The 17,442-nt window shown below is 40.2% G+C and overlaps 1 protein-coding gene across 1 annotated transcript in view; it reads right to left on the bottom strand.

Moving 5' to 3' along the window:
* Window positions 1-11,928: 11,928 nt before the first annotated feature.
* FBXO5 (F-box protein 5) overlaps window positions 11,929-17,442 on the bottom strand; it is an 8,375-nt gene continuing 2,861 nt past the window's right edge. Inside the window, exons 2-5 of the mRNA XM_010581886.1 lie at window positions 15,560-16,296; window positions 15,331-15,421; window positions 13,954-14,115; window positions 11,929-12,456 (exon numbers count right to left, since the gene is read on the bottom strand). Of these exons, the coding sequence (XP_010580188.1) occupies window positions 12,205-12,456; window positions 13,954-14,115; window positions 15,331-15,421; window positions 15,560-16,281 (1,227 nt within the window). The 5' untranslated portion in view covers window positions 16,282-16,296 and the 3' untranslated portion in view covers window positions 11,929-12,204. The remainder of the gene's footprint in view (window positions 12,457-13,953; window positions 14,116-15,330; window positions 15,422-15,559; window positions 16,297-17,442) is intronic.

The following is a 17,442-nucleotide window of genomic DNA, read 5'->3' as shown; positions in this document are numbered from 1 at the left end:
AATGATAATCAACAATATAGGAACACTGTGCTGGAATTTAGTGTGAAATAGGAGTTGGAATCTTTATGCATGACAAATATCTAATGAAAGGTAAAAATCTTTGGTACTTACTTTATTTCAAGACCTTTTCTTTGCCTTCCTTCTCTTTAGCAGAGGACCCTTACTTTAGGTGTACGTGTGAGTACTGGTATCGTTGTTGGCATCATGGAAACACAGAGTTACTGAGATTAGGTCTGATTTTATATGCACTTATAGCAATGCAAAGAAAAGAGTATAGATATAAAGATAGCCAAAAGTTGGATGGCTAGATTAATATGATAGCAAACTTGAAATCAGGGCCAAGTCTAATAGCAAGGATGTGGGATGGCACCGATGACACGAACTCTAAAGCTTTTTACAGCAAACCTTGCAGCAGGAAGGAAAAAGCTCCAGTATCACTGAGTTAGTGTAACAGTTTCTGCAAGGTTGTATCCATGAGAGTTTCCACAAGGAAGGTCTACACAGGCATCTGCTGAAATCACCGAGTTCAAACTCTGCCCTGGCCAAGGATCAAGAACTGTACATGTGTGTGCTTTCACCTGCTTGTTCTAAATCCCTTCAGACAGCAGGGCAGAAGACAGTTCTGTCCTCTCTGCTCTTATGTTAAAGCGCTGACTGGGCTTTTTTATACAAAGTGGGAAAGATGGTATGCACACCAAGTATTTTAAAATAAAAAGTCTTTCAAAAGAGTAGTGTCCAGCTGCTTCAGAAGATAGGGCGGACACCGTGGTTCCACTGGCGTGACGGTGCGTGGCTGCACTTCCCTTGCTGCCGAGGAGAAAGCAGCTGGAGCGGGGAAGCGCTGCCGTGGGGCTGTTCCTCCCGCGCTGCCTGTGCCAGCAGTGGAAAGCAGCAGTGTTCCCCGCCAGCCTGCTCCCCTTTGCCTCGGGGTGGTAGAAATGGGGGAGTACAAAGGTAGTTAAAATTTGCTTTTCAAGCTCGGCTCTTGCTTGCTCTGGACATGATCCAGTCCGAGAGGCGAACCAGGTCTTTTATCACTCTTGGTCTTTGATAAGACTAACAAAAAGGGACGTTCGGTGTTCCTGCTGTGAACTTTGTGTGGTAGAGTGCTGCAAGATGAGAGCAGGAGAGTTGTGAATTCAGTGGCTGGATGTGTGAGTGATGGGATAAGAGCAGAACAGGGGGTGCACATGATACATATGCTCATGGACGTCACTGGCGTCTTACTAGTGTAAAGAGTAAAGCCAAGGGGCAATCCTGAACTCACCAGCATGCATTCAGCATGGTGCTAACTCAGCTATGTGCCTGGGTTTGGATAGGACCTGTCATGCTTCCCGCTAGTTCAGAGCATGGTCGGAGAAGTCACAAGTCTGTCTGGAAAAAATAAAAAGATAAAGTCTCTACAGACATGCCCTCATCACATACTTATAGTGAAGGCAAAAGAGCTACCTGAGGACTAGTTTTATAAGCAAAAAGAATCTCTTGGACAGTGACACGCTAGTTAAGGAGGGATCAGACCTTGGCTCAGGCCTCTTTGGAGTCATACTATGTTTAACATCACAAGCCTGCATGAGGTGGGAATTACACTGACAGACGCACAGTAGCAAATACCAAACTTCTCAGTTGCAACTTTTATTCCATTTCATCATAATTTCTGCACTCTCCGGGGTGCAGAAAGGTTTACTAAAACTTTTCTGTGCTGTTGAAAATCAGTTTTTGTCCTTAGTAGTTGTTCCCCAGTGGTCGTTGAGTAAGAGGACCTTGTGAGAGGTCGAGTTTGCCGACTCAGAAAGTCTTAGCTTGAAAGATAGCAAAATAATCTTGAAAGCATTTAAATTTGTCATCAGCATTGCAGGAATGAGGTGATGGAAATCAAGAATTATTAAGCAGAAGACTATATTAAAATTGCACAATGTTTTAAATCAACAAATTTAAAATTACATGGAGCACATAAAGAAGACAAGAAAGTCTCATTAAAGCATGTTCTCCACTCCCTGAACAAAATTCTGTGATCTCTCAGATCTACCAAATGATATATTCTATGTTCCTTTCATGCTGTTTCAATTTTAGCATAAATAAAAATCCACTTGCTACTGCTACACTGAACTCAAAATGAACTGATGCTATCTGAGGTTTAATACAGAAATGATGATGATGCTTTTTCTTCCTCCTCAGAGTTAACATTTATTACCTGCAAAACACATCCAGACTAGAAGGACATTGAAAATACAATCAAAGAAGTGTATTTTTTTATAGCAGTTTTGCAGCAGCTGCTATGGCAATACAGCAGCATCTCTAAAGCAAATTCATATAGAGGATATATAGTGCCATTGAGTGTTCTGAGTTTGCCAGCAGATGAAATCCATTTTTCAGTAACACAAACACTGGTTTAATTTACAAAGATTTATGGATCAATTTCTTGCCCACTGGCTGTGTATCGCAGTCCTGTATTGAGCTTCTTTCATGCCCTTAAGGGCAAGCTTAAGGAGAAGCCTTTTGGATCATGTTTCCTGCCATGTTAATTTTTAAAATGATGGAATCTCTTACTGGCTTTGAACAAGTCTTAAAAATCGTAACCAAAACAGACCCTGACTTCTTTTCATTTCTAATCCTTCAAACTTTTACTACCGGGTATACAGCTTGCTACCAGCAAACCATGAAATTTGTGGTGGCCTAAAATGGAACACTCTGCTTTCTTTTACACACCAGTCTAAAATATGAATTTTTTTAGCAGCTACCTTTTATCGTACTGGATGAAACATTTCCCCAACTATTGTAAGCTGCATAATAAATAATAACTATGTACTTCCCCTGTAACACTAGGAGCTCAGATTACAACCTGAAAGCCAAATCACATTATTTCTAGTTTGTATGTTCTTTACTAGAAACAAAGACATGGCATACATATTTTATTTTTCATTCTTTCACCATTTCCTGGCCACAAGTTTATACCACGGATGTGCTTTCAGCATAGTTCCCACAGAAATTTCTGTTAAATTCTAATAAAAACGGAAAATGGATTGAACACAGAGCTGGCATAACATTTCTCCTCTCCCTTTCTCTGAAGGGGTCTGAGGTAAGGGGGGTAAAGCAAAAAAAGAGGCTAAAATCACTTTCAAAAATGAAACTTATCAAATACAAATGTATTCCTGTAATTACCATTCATGTTTTTATGTATTTCAAAAGTGTCAAGACAAATATTTGAAAATTATATTTTAATAAGGTTATAGATTAAAAATACGTTTCAGTAAAATACACTTTAAATTATGGAAAAAGGGAGCAAAACTATCAGTTTAAAAATCTGCAAATTAAAAATAAACTCACAACTTTAAATAATTTCTATAATCTGCCTACATTTGATTAGCTCCTATGATAACAGTTTACAGAGAATAAAAAATAATATTTTATGTCTAACATTTTGTTTTAAAATTGACTAAATTTTCTGTGGCTAAGCACTGTAGTTACATATACAGATAAACTTGGAATAGGAGAATTGTTTAACATTATTCCTTGAAAAAAAATTAAGCTGTCTTATAATAGAGAGTTTCTGTGCATATGGCAATGAAACATTCTGCAATATTTTTGAACATAACAATTTTGTTTAATGATTTCTCTGAAAAAAACCCCTACTAATTTAAAATGAAAGGAACAGAAATAAATAGTAATATAGCTAATGACTTATTCTTTTCAGCTTATAATCCTTGTAAACCCATATTAAATTATATACTTCATTTATTTAGGACAGATAGAAGAGGAAAAACTATAGTTATCCTCTACCATCCTCTCCATAATTAACATTTTTTTATCCTTTGGAAGTTTAATCCACAGGACAAATCACAGGTATTTCTTCCATTGATTTCATTTTTTTCACTTTGAGTGACAACCATTTCAGCCTAGTTAGCAGTGCTAAAAGTTTATCCTGGTTTTATATAGGAGCATAAACTTCTGTTTTCATCAGCTGCATAAGTAACGAAAATGTATTGTAGACTTAGGAGGGCTGTACAAGTATACCTCACTTACCTGCAGTAAGAAATTGCTTCAAAGGATGAATTCTGTCTCACAAAGTAAAATAAGGATATTTGTTACCTCTGATCTTCACTTGGTCTTAAAAGTGTTTGAGGCATGAGCTGAGCCTGGTCTTATAATTTCAGACAACCTCTTTAGTGTGTATAGTGTATATATATATATTTATTTTTTTTTCCCATTAATAGAAGCAACCTGGTTTCAAATATTACCAAATTAAACCAGTAATCTTTCTTAAGTAGACAAGCCCTCACATTCCTAAAAGTTTCATTGCTTTTTTGAGCACTAGGTATCATAAAATACAAAGTGTTTCTTGATTTACCAATTTAATTACTATGAAAAGCAGTATGGATAGAAGACATTAGTCCCAGAACGTGGAGTCAGAAAGTCCAGGCTGTATTGGTAACTGAACCACTGCCTGACCATGGACCAAGCGGTTCATATCTCCGTTGCTTTACATTTAAAATAGAGTAACAACATTCATCTCACTTGTGACGTTCTTTGCAACTTACAGATAAGAAAAAGACATGTGATTTAGGTATTCTTATGTCCTATTCTATGCTTGGTTTATGTTCCAATAAGCCAAGATCATTCTAAAAACTATTTCTGAAAAATGTCATGTTGGTCATGCATTCTTTTGGCTTAGTGTGAACACTCAGGAGGAAAAAGTTTCATGAAGGACCAGCCACCACCTTCAAGAAAAGATCATGGAGTCCCTGAATACTATTTTTCTCACTTCATCCATTGGCAAAAAAATGAGCCTGCAGGTCAAAGACCTACATCGTCCAGAAATCAAGTTGCTCTTAGTGCAATAGTTACCATTAGCTGCCCTACAAGTCAGTGTTTTTCAATATCATCATTATTATTATTACTTAGTACATTGTAACAGTTTCTTTTTCTTTGAGTATTTCCTGAGGAAGGAGCACAGGGGGGTCTAACTTCTTAAAACATGCACAATCAGTACCTTTGATTTTGATCACCAGAATTTAAGAAATTGATATGGAAAAGAATAATTACAGGCATTTAATTTGCTTCAGTGTCAATATATATGGATAGGAAATCTGAAAGCATTTTAACCACATTCCAGACCAGCACATAAGCATAAACCAACATACTGAATTACTGCCTGCTCCAGAAACTTTGTGAAAACCTTGATGTAGTGAGGATAAAGCTGTTCTGTATGAACAATGAAAACCTTGCTCTTGACTGAAACTCCAAGGGAAGAGAACTTTTCTTCTGTTGTGATATGCAAATCGCAGCAAAAGAGTTGTCTTCATGTTGTTAAGAAAGTCACCCTTCAGGGTATAATTTAGTCACAAGAGTGCTGAGAACACTGAAGAACGTTATGAGTACTGACAAGAGAATAAATACTGTGAATATTAACATGCTGAGAGTATAAATAGAAATATTAAGAAGTGTACTCCCTACCTACTTCATGGTTAATTCATAGCAGAGTGGTGGGACTGTGGTAGTAGCAGCGTAGGACACTAAGACATCTTGGTTTATGTATTTTACATTTGTATATGATGTACAAATACTGAGAATATAACTGCTATTTAACAGAGGTGAGGTGACCAGAACAAATATGAACTGCTTACTTTTCCAAAACTCTTTCTAAAATGTATACAGTGAGACTGGAAGTCGTGCAGTATTCTTACCTTTAACATATGACACCTTACACTTTTTTTTCCCTTGCTTTTCCTACTGCGGTATGACATCACGACTTATTACACAGCCATGATGTGCCATAAAGAATGACAGGGACATGGAGCAACTCACAAACTTTCTGGTTTTCATACTGGCACCCAGATTTTTTTCTAGGGGTACATAAGTAAATGCGCTGCAGAGAGTAAATGTATTATTGCGATGCCTGTTGGGAGTATTTTTAAGGCAGCGCAGAGCTTTTTAATTTAAAAACATTATGTGTATTTTTACAAGCAGCTGGTGTTTAAAGGATGTTTGTAAGCAAATTGCAATTGATGTCTTCTCTACTAATTTGGTATCCAGGGACAATCTTGAAAATTAGATCTACATATGACTAACGAAAATCTGTTGTACAATGTAATTAACTGAGCTGAGGTAGACCCTCATAAAATGACACTAAACATAAGAGGTAAGTCTCAGAGGTCTTGTGTCATCGTGTTTGCCTAATGGTTGGCGCAGGGGCCAGCCGCCAGCGAAGCCCCTGGCCGGAGCCTTCATCACTGCGGTGAAGGGGCACCGTGCTCTCCGGCGGGCCTACAGGCGGCGTGGGCAGAGAACGGGAGCGTCAGGGGGTGGCAGCCGGTGACACACCACCATAGCTGAACCCACCCTGAGTCTCTCGCGTGAAGCTATACCTCCTCCCGAACCACACAGGAGTGTTGTCCGAGCCCCGTCCTTCTGCACAGCAGCTGAGGACTGCCTGAACGTCGTACGCCCACAGCAAATTCTTTTGGTTAGAGCTGACCCCAGCCGTCACGATGCTCTCGGTGCGGGTCCAACGTGGGCCGGGGAAGCCAGAGGAACTCGGCCATTTAATGCAACACCAGCCTTCACCTTTACTGTCCTGGTTTGGCTACAAGGTAGCATCCAGCGTCCACAGGCCTTTGCTCTTCAGCAAACACGCATGCACAGCATGCTGTGTTACCTACCCAAAGGCCATAGTCCTACACAGCTGCACCAGCCAAGGGCAGCAGCACTTCTGGCACCTCCCAAAAGCTAGCCCAGCACTTAGGAGGCGGAAAATAGGGCAGAAGAGGGACAGGGTTCCCTCCCTTCCCCAGGGGTGGCCCTGCTCAGCCAGGGGACACCCCCAGGGCTGGCCCTGACACGGCGGCGGCTGGACGAGGGCTGTGGAGGGTTCGTCGTATCCCCCCGGCACGAGACCGAAACCTACGGAGTGGTCAGCAAACAAAGGGAATTGCATTTTTTTACATCTTAGTTTCTCAAAATACCTCCCGAACCTTTGGCTTGTTTCAGTGCTATACCGAGGTACCGTGAGGGCAGTTCTGAATGCAAAGAGCAGAGCAATACTAAAGCTTAAGGGACAAACCCTCAGCTGCTGAACCATCTCAGCGGTTATTACAAGAATGTCTATTCCTTCATTTGAACCTTGCAACCATTTCTGCATGTGCCAGCCGGCTCAAGTAGACCCCTGCTGCTCCTACTTTGTGCTCAAAATATCGGCACTATGGTTTTCCCTCTCACCTTATGTTCCCCTGGACTCCTTCAGAGGAGAAACCACTCTGACAAAATAACATTAAAATTGGGTGGACCTGACACAACAATTTGTTCATTCTGAGGTAAAGACTCACATTCCAGCAGTTGTCCATCTCTGTAACTCCTCATCCTCTGCTCCAAAGTTTAAATGTATCAGAGAGGCAATCTTTTCTATCACGGCAAGTGTATTCCCAAATCAAGCATCTATCACAGTAATTGCCAGTCCATCCTTGCATTCAGGTAATGGCATTGCGGCTCAAGACACCAGCTCCTCCTAACCACAGCAGAGGCGCTGTATGAGAAGTTGCCTTACATATTCACGCTACGCCTTTTAGGTATTTTGCAAGTCAGCACCATGGGCTTCTGCCAGAAGTTGCGTCCAGGTCAGGCCACGGCAGTCACGCAGCGGAGGTCTTCACCGAACCTCAGCAGATCAGGAACACGACGTCCAGTCCCAGGCAAAGCTCCGTTTGCTGAGGCCTTCATGGGACGTCTTGCACCCATTGCTTTGGAGCGGTGGCTTTGCTCTCTGCTTGTCACTACAGGGGCACAAGGCAGGCAAAATAAATGTTATATTTTTAGGGCAGCCTTCACTCCTTGAAGAAGGCACGTGTGTTTAGCAGCAGGATAAAGCTTTTATGAAAGGCACCTGTATTTTTTTAAGTTTAGCAAATATGTACATATCCTACACAAATATGTTTGTAACGAATTTTAAAATCAGTAATTGAATTCAAGGTTTGGGTTTTGTTCTTTTAATTGCAGATTTAATGCAATTACCAGTGACAGTAGTAACGAGATGGATAGCTACTGTCAGTGGAGGTGGAGGAAATAGAAGCGCAGCAAGAAGGCAATGAATCCGGCTTCATGCAGTGTTTCAAGAGCACCATCTTGTGGTTTTCCCTTTCCAGAACATTATTTTTTAAAATCTCTATACTACAGCGTAATTTCCTCAAAAGGGTTGTCAGCCCTTGGCTTTAGGAGTAGGTATTTTGGGAGGTGGGGAGGGAATTCTTATCACAATCTTAATCTAGATTCCTTTTTTTAAACTCTGTGAGTGAGGGAAGACTTCATATTTTTACCACTAAATATTCTGAGCTTTTTTAAGGGTGTTCACGGCCAGAACTTTGAGTTTTAAACTTTTTTGTCAAATAAAACATATTCAACATGCTGAAATGTTGTTTCTTTGCAGTGGAGCCTTCGGCTAGTGACAGCATATCTGACACATGCTGCAGTTTTGCCACTTGTTAGAAATCAGCCTCCGAGGTGAACAGCTAGGCTGCGTGCTGTGCTAAGGCACCAACAGTTGCAGAGTTGAAGTAAGAGGGCTTTTTTTCTGTTTTGGTTCTTCCTTGTCCCACAGTCCTCAAAGCACAAAGGCTGCTGCTGCTGGAGGATAAATTACACTGCTAAGTGCATACAAACTTGTCCTTGTTTTTACAAGTGATTACATCATCAGATTAATCATGATTATCTGACAATTCTCTCCAGCTTCTTTGGTCGCTGCAGTGGGACAGCTGAGATTGCCTTTAAGGCTTTGCAGAAAGACATAAGCATCTCAAGCAGCTCCTTGGGTTTTTCAGGACAGCATCGTAAGTGCAAGAGAGAAGAGCTGCAAAATGTGGATATTTGATATTGATTTCAGAAACTCCTAAACCCCTGCCTCTGCCTGCCTCCCAGCTAGGGTCAGGATGAAATTAAGGAATATTCTGGCTCCATAGCTGTTCAGGCCAGAGGGAACAGCTGCTAACCATGGTAATTTACTGAGCAGAGAAACGTCCCACCCTTCCTCACCATGCAGAGCCATGCCTAGAGATAAGCAAGTAACTGGGAGAAATCTGTACTCCTGCACCAGCCAGCCAAGGGACTCTGTCAGCCTGCAGGTATTTATCACCCTCTACAGATCTGAAAGGCGTATGTGATGGGGGTGAGCAGCTTATCACATTCCTGCAATGTCACTGGGGCTGCCAAATGTTGAGTTTGAAAGTGGTTTTGACAACAGAGACTCATCTCCATAGGGCAAGTGCTGTGCTCTTGGGCTAGGTAAGACTCTCCCATTGATTACGTATCAAAGGCAGGTTCAAGATAGGCTCAGCACAGACATTAACAACAATCTGCATCTACTTTGTTCCCACCTTTGGCACATAAATCACTCTCCTCAGCACTGGTTGGGGCACTGCTAGTACTAACATCCAACACCCTCACTCCCTGAGGAGCTGCTTTCTCTCTCAGCAGTACATGCCAGCATGCCTGATTGTCCACTGTTTTTTCTGCTGTACACCATTCACTGAAACTATTTATGAGCAGACCAACAGTCATGTGGCTTTCAGTAAGAAAGTTTTTATACAGGTTCAGTGCTCAGCATTGTTGGGCAAGGTTTCAACTGTCGGGCAAGACTACCATAAAGGAAGAAATAGCTGTGTGGCCACCGCAGACACCCATGCTTCTCTTTAGAAAATTTGCATAGAGAAAATTGTAAGCATTGGAAACAGGTCAAGGTCCTTAAGGAGCTGTCACCCACCTGTTGAAGGCTGCAATCTTGAATGTCTGATTATTAACCCTAAAGCTGGTAGGCAAGGGTCTGAGAATCAGGATAAGACAAAAACATTTGGACAAGGGGAAAGAAACAGCCGCGGTGATTTTCAGCAGACCCATTACAGCTTGGCCAAAGCTTCCTTAGAAGTCAAGTAATCTGACCTTTCCAGCAAGGTTTCAGGTAGAACATAGTTGCATCTTATCCCTCAGAAGTTAGTGAAAAATGTCTGTTTCTTCACATATTGTTCATCTCCAGTTGTGACCACTGAAGCTATGTAGTCCAATTTGTCCCCCAAATCTGGAGGCAACCAGGAATTTTCCTCAAAATTCAGCATGAGCAGATAAATTTCTACAGGAAATCAAACAAACAAACAAACAAAAGCAGCTGTTCTTCACTGTCTTCCCATACAGATTGTTAGGCCTGCTAGGGAGTGGACAGTTTGCCTTAGTAAGCTGAAAACTTGAAAAGGTAAACCTCATAAGTTTGTAACATCCACATTCAGCTCCAAAACAGACACACAAATTTTGATTCAAGATGCATCATACTCTGCAACACCAGTCTGAGTGTGGATGCCTGTGCCACATTTCTCAAAATCAATGTACAAAAGGGCAGTTCTGTCCAGATCCCATTAAGATATCTGTGCTCTTCAGGACACAGGAATTTCAGCAGACACAGATGAAAATTTTATAACAAAGTTTTGTTTAAAATATTTCTTATCTATCTGTACTCAGCCTACAGCCCACTAACAGATTCACTGTGGTTGCAAGCATATCAAAGCAAGCCTGACCGTTGCTTTTTCCATCTCACAAACAATACTGGAGACACCAATATCTAGTAGTTGAGGGCTGTTACTTATACAAACATCATTCTTCTGCAGGACTGGTTGTTGAAGGTGGTATGGGTCTAATTACCAGAATAAGTTATAATAGGATGGAAGACTTCTACCTTTCATTCTCACATCTTAAACATATCCTTAAGTGGACATAAATACACAAAAGATTTATGGAATGGAAGTTCTTGATATAACTCAGCCAGCCTCTTATTTTAATTCTCAGATTTAGGCTAGGAGATTAAATTCACCACATAAAAGCAGAGTGCTAGAGGTCCTGCACAACTGTTTCTACCACTGCTGTCATAAAAGGAGAATTGCCATGCAGTATATAACTGCTGTCCCATTTCAAGGAGCAGGACCTACAATGCTACCTTCCCAGTCTGTTATTCGCTCATTAACAGGGAAAATACAGCCAAATGCCAGACATTTCCAGAAAATTATCAGTCCTTTTCTTGAAAACTTGCCTTTCTTTGCTGTGGAATCAGGAAGACTTTACTGACAGTGAGCTCATTCTGCAACAGCAACATAAATTCAGCCAATAGAAAATTTTCCATTGAAGGGGTTGGTTCAGAAACTATCAACAATTACTGCTAAGAGCCATCAGGTAAGCTGCAGGAACGCCCCATGAGAATGGATTCAGTACGTTTTACACAAAACCAGGAGATTTGCTCTTTGTTAAATCAACATTTTTAGAAACACATACTAGAAAAACTTGAGAAATGAGCATGAGAAGTAATCTTTTCAGATGATAAATAAGAAGTCCAGATCTGCCAATCAAGTTTCTGAGAACAGTAATTTATTTTCACATTTACAAGACAAAAATGAATAATATTTAAAGTAGTATTTACAAATATATACAAATATTAAAAATTTATCTTATGATTTAGAAAAAACAGGCAAAGTATTTTTTAGCAGTATAGCCAAGATACCGTACTTCTTTTTTTTTTTAAATTGGAAAGGGTATCATCTCAGTTCAAGGAAAACCTGCAGTTTCTGAATTAAGAAATGAAGGAAGAGCAACAATTTAAGATCCACATAAGGTAAAGCATCAGAGAAATTTTTCACATTTTAAAATTAAGGCAAAGCCTTGAAAAAAAATATCATAAAATCTGGACTCCCTCATAATTTTATGTTAAAAGGGACTTCACTCACCTCACTGACATCCTTACTATAAAGGCTTTTAAAAGACATTTGAACAAGAGTAAACATTTAAATAAAACATTTACCCTTCTCCCTTCTGGCATTCAAGAATTGCTAGCATTAAACATGGAAGGCTACTTTGTTTTGTTCAATATTATCGTGGGGTGTTTTGAAAACTGGAAGACAATAGACAAATTGTCAGGACAATATTTAAAATGTTATTAGAATCCATATCCAGAATTTTCTTTTAAATTTATAGATTAGTAAGACATTTTTGACTGGATATTTGTGATGACCTCTAGGAATTTCAACATGACCAAATAGTACAGAGTTTATTAGTTAATAATAAAATTAACCTTTTTTAAAATACAGACTAGCAGAAAGCATTTTCTTCTTTGATTTTCTTTGAGGATAACTTCATACCCTAAAAAAACTTTCGCTGGCACATCTAACAATCTCTGTTGGGATGGATGGATCACAACCGCCGTAGATTCTGTTTGCTTTTCTTAGTCCCAGGAAGCGGCCCTAGCTTAGAGTTGGGTTTCACTGGTTTGCCACTCGTACAGTCACTGGAGCTGTGGTACCCGCACATGCACTTTGTGCAAAAGTCAAAGCCACAACTTTCACGACTGCACGTTGCCCTTTGTAGATAGGAGTCATACTTTGCAGGTGAGCCACAGCGATGGCAGACTTTAAGGCTTTCAGTGTTTCTCAAGGTCTTGGCAGCCTGTTGGAGAAAGAGTATGAAGAAAATCATGAGTGGAGGGTAAACACACAGCCCAAACATTTCCTGATGTTATCTAATTGCCACAAAACATAATATAACTTTTCCTACTCTAGAGAGAAAAATTACAAATTTAGCCTAATTCTGGTTGTATCAAATTCTGATGGAGATTGAACAGGAACAATCAGTCTATAACTGCAGGTACTTTGGACTGGAATAGAGGTAATCAATTTAAAAGTCTTTAAATTTTAAATTTAAAGGACAGACTAAATGCAAAACAGTAAGAAAAACAGCCCTCCTGAATCCTCCAAACCTCATCCAAGGATGGTGATTTAGTTAACTTTAATTTCAAAAAAGAAAATAAATCTGAATTCCATTTAAATAATTAACATTTTTGAAAAGTGAGCAATGTGTCCAGAAGTCTCAGCTGTGGGGCACTCAGCTTGAGACACCAAATGGAAGCAATTCCTTCTTCTCTCTGATGAATGCATTTTTGACACAGAACCAGATCCACCATTCAAAATCATTCAGCATTAGAAAATCATAGACCTGTATAACACCTTATATCACTCAATTGTGAAAAGAAAATGTTTTTATAATCTAAATGTGTGTGTGTAGACATACATATATGTTTATCAAGGAAAAAACTTTTAGACTGCTACTTCACTGTACAGTTGAACTTTCAGATTCCTAATGCTATATAGTAGTATTAGAGCAGCTTGACTGTACTTTCCAGTGCAATTATACCTTATTCTCTTCTTGCACAAATTTGCAGAATAAGACTTTTGAGCTTGAGTATAAAAACTTTTTCTACTTAGGAAAAAATCTGTTGTTTATTAAGAATGACTTTCAATAAACTTTTCATAAAGTCTAAGACACTTGCAATGTAGATATGCAGCTATACGTGGAAAAAAAAAAGCTTAAGAAAAATAAGAAGGTGAAGAGAAACTTAGGCTGTTGGCAGTTGTTGACAACTCCAGAAATTTGATGCATTACAAATAAGTAGTTAAAAGAAGTATAGAATGAACAGAAGAAATATTCATTTATTTAATTCTTAAGAAATAAGAACTACTTAAAGTCTTTGGCTTTTTTTTTCCCTTTTTTTAAAAAAAATTGTTTACATTTTTTAAATTGTTGAAGCAAAATTGACAGGTTTTGTGGGATTGCTTATCTGGAAAATCTGTGATTCATTATAAGCCTGTGGAAACTAAGATGAAATGACTAAACTTTTTCATGTCTGGTTCAAGCCAAATTTAAGAAAAAAAAATTAAAAAAAAATCACTAAGCCATTTTGAGGGTACCTAGACACCCGGGGAGCAGGGGGGAACGTAGAGCATCCGAGTGTATCAGTCGTCTCCACTTAGTTTCTGACATTGTCTTAAAATAGGCACAATAAGCAAAATCAAGCTGGAGATACTACTTTCAGAAATATGCTTTACAAGCTGATCATGGGCCAGACAACATGTGAGAAATTAAAGATGAATGGAAATCACCAGTTACCTCAGAAAACTCCATGAGCCTGCTGTGATTCTTGGATGCTTTGGATCTGGTGCCTTTTTTGTTCAAGTTGGTTGGTGGGGTTGCTTTCTGAATAGAAGCTAAAGCCGCTCGGTAGAGAACATACTCCCTTGTTGCAGCATGCTCTGATGCCTTAGTGCCATTCTAATGAAAAGAAAAACAAGAAAATTTGAGAAGAGACTCATCCAGTACCGACTTTTTGTTTAATAGAAGTTAAGAACTTATTTTTGATCCTTCCTCCTGGCTAGAAGATTTCAAATAATAAAGCTTCATACCAAGTAGTATGCTACTAATTTTACCTTAGCTTTCTCAGTCACTACTGTTACAAATGTGTAGAACAGACCCCTAGTTCAGACCATCAAAAGCAACCACCTCCTATTTTGTAATGCAACTTACTTTCTTATTAACACATAATTTAGGCAGAGTATGTAACCTAGTCACCACAATGTTTTAAACCACAAAGTTTTTTTTTCTAATTCTTTACGGTGAAGAGGGATGCTTGTAGTTTTCTTTCTGAGAAGCAAATTCCTCCCACCAATTTTCTAAGTTTGAGGTTCAGGTTAAAAAAAAAGCATACAATGGCAGGGAGGAAATCAAACTTTATGGGATGAACGTTCAGTGGCGTCTAACTGTTTAATCTCAAGAGGCTAGCACCGTAAAATACTACATAAAATTCAGACTTGTTGACTACCTTATTCTGTGGTAGATCCTAAGCCTTGTTTCATTGCCTCTCCATCTCTCAAGGAAGAAAAACACACTTAGTGTTTTAAGAGTCCTGCCTTGGCAGAGTGCAATGCTACTGTGGTTGGATCTCGTATTTTTTATTTCATAGGACAAAGAGGCATTAGGAATAGGTTGCAGTGCAAAAAGCTTTTCAGTTTTCTGTATCCAGCACGTTGCACTTCAGAGACTGTTGCTAGAAAGTATAAGCAGAGAACGCGAGTTGCACACTCAGCTGAATGGTTTCTCTCAGTGTGTCTCCCTTCTGGATCAGTGGGGATGCCGAAGTAAGCAAGCCTCTGCTGAGAGCCTCTAGCGCTTGCCCAGCTGGCAGTGCTGGAACTGACCCTCCCCTTCCTGCCTTCCTCTGTAACACAGGACATGTGGAAGCTCTTAAGAACATCTGCATCACTCCTTGGGTAACCTTCTCAGTCAGCCTTCCTTGGCCTCCAAAGGCAGTGAAGTGACTAGCAACCCTTGAGACAGGGCATCCTAACAGGACAAACTCAGACACTCCAGTGACAATGCTTTCAATCTAAGAAGCTCTTCTGCAACGTCTCAAGGCTGAGAGGAATCCTGAAATAGCAGAAAGACACTGCTGGTTTAGCCTTGAAATATATAACAAGTGCGGAAACTTACAGAAACGTTTTTCACTGCTTTACTATACATTTGGAAAATCCATTTATCTTCCTGCAGAATCTTCTGCCATGTTGTGCTGACTTTGGCAAAACTGTAATGACAATACAAACATATCAGTTACCTCCTAGGAAAGGGAAAAACTTTTTAGCCCCATATCTAAGACATTCTTAAGCCATCTGATTAGGTTGTTTACTTTCCCAATGAAATACAATGAGATCAATATACTTACTTTATTAAATCCATCTCACCGAGATGCCTTAAAATGTTGGCTAATATATGCTTCAGGTTCTTTTGGAAGAGTTCAGCAAGAATGTCTATTCTATCTAATCCCATTTTCTTTCCAATCAGGTTACAAAGTTCAAGCTTTCCCCTAAAAACAATTCTGTCTAGTGCAGCCCAAGACTTGAGATTTCTTTTACCACTTTTTTTCAAAGTTGAACAAATCATTTCTTCATAATGGATTACTGGCAACAAAGTCTTCTTTGAGAACTGTGCTTGGTTTTGGCTCTTCATGAGACAATGCTTTGGTGTACCACAGAGATTCCCAGCCAAAGGTATACTGTCCTCATGTTCTATTGCGTCAGTGTATTGATTACTTAACATAGAGGAATAACCACTGTCCTCACTAAATTTACTGTTTTCCAGTGCCTCCATTTCATAGATACCTTCCTCAAGTCTCTGAGTTACGTGTTTGTTTTCTTTGTTATGTACAGGTCTTCCTTCATCTTCAAGATCTAGACTTCTAGTGGCCACATGGTATGAGTCACTAAGTAGTATTTTCTGATGCTCTTCAGCACAGCTTTTACAAAAGCCTTCCTCATAATTCAAGGGGCAGGATTCTTCCAGTCTTGTCTTCTCCATAGCAGATTTCAGTGGTGCAAACCCAGCGTGAAGAGACGTACGGTCAAAATCACATTTCATTTTGAAAGAGCGGTTAAGGTTTGATTTCATTATTTTGTTTGTATCCTGGAAAAAACAACAAAGACAGTATTGCAACACATATCACAAATTCTTTTCCTTATAAAGAACCGATCATGTCTCCTTTCTGCATTATGAATTTTAAGCTTACCTAACTCACCCTCTAGTGTCCAAACCACAGACAACTAGTGGAACTAAGGATTTGAACAGCCACACATTAAATCTAAGTAAGGTCTTCTCAAAATTAGAGCTTTATGCTGCATACAACTGGGGCGAGAAAACTGACTGGGTGACTTACTTTGTCACCATTCCACCAGTACAGATTACTTTTAAGCACACCAATGTCTCCGCTTCCTGCCCTGAACACAGCAATATACTCAGGACACTTGCGGTCCCTGCAAGGGACACCAGTGGCAGAGGGTCCGTGAGTGACAGCAAGACCGTCCAGGGGTATAGCCAGGCCAGAGCAGCCTGAAGTTTGCATCTAAGGCCAGAGGCAATGCTGCTGATGCAGCCAGGTATCTGGCATTTTTAAAAGGGGAGGAGGCTGGGTGGCACACGAAAAGCTTGAGCGCTCACATACATGTGTAAATTACAATGGAAATCAGCGCCCCTCGCACAATGGTCAAAGTGAAATAAAGGTTACTTACAAGCGCGATTTTAAGAGGGTGGGGAGTCAATAGCTACTATAGGGAAATTGAGCTTTTCTTGCCCTGTTTCTTTCCCCTCCCCCCCCGAAGTGTGGTGCTATCGATATTAACCATTGCGGGGGGATGGGCGAGGGCTGAAGGAAGCCATCTCTGTCGTGTTAAATCTAAGGGGAAAACGATTTCCAACATGCTTTGCAATCCGCAGGAAAAATAAGCTCCCCCATTTGAGCAGGTATTTTAAGGGATTTATGCACTTCCAGCAGTTTTGGAAAAAAGGATTAGAAAAACGCGTTTCGTGAACGTTTCAGAGAAAAAGTCCCTTCTTCGTACCTACGTGCGGTGGAAGAAAGGAGCAAATACGCCGATGGCTTTGTACAGTGAGAGTTGGGGGCGAGATGCAAGCCCTGGCTAAGCCTCCTCCCCTTCCCCCCTCGCTTGCGCGCCGCCAGCGAGCAGAAGAGCTTTCGGACCGAAACCCTGCGGAACTGGGAAATGCCGCCGTCGTCCGCCCCCCCTCCCCCCCTCCCCGTGTTTGGGGGCGCCA

This window comes from Haliaeetus leucocephalus, unplaced genomic scaffold (genome assembly GCF_000737465.1).
Source record: "Haliaeetus leucocephalus isolate CR32 unplaced genomic scaffold, Haliaeetus_leucocephalus-4.0 Scaffold819, whole genome shotgun sequence".
NCBI classification, from domain to species: domain Eukaryota; kingdom Metazoa; phylum Chordata; class Aves; order Accipitriformes; family Accipitridae; genus Haliaeetus; species Haliaeetus leucocephalus.
Note: the sequence above shows the minus strand (reverse complement) of the source record. Positions and strands in the feature narration are given on the sequence as shown.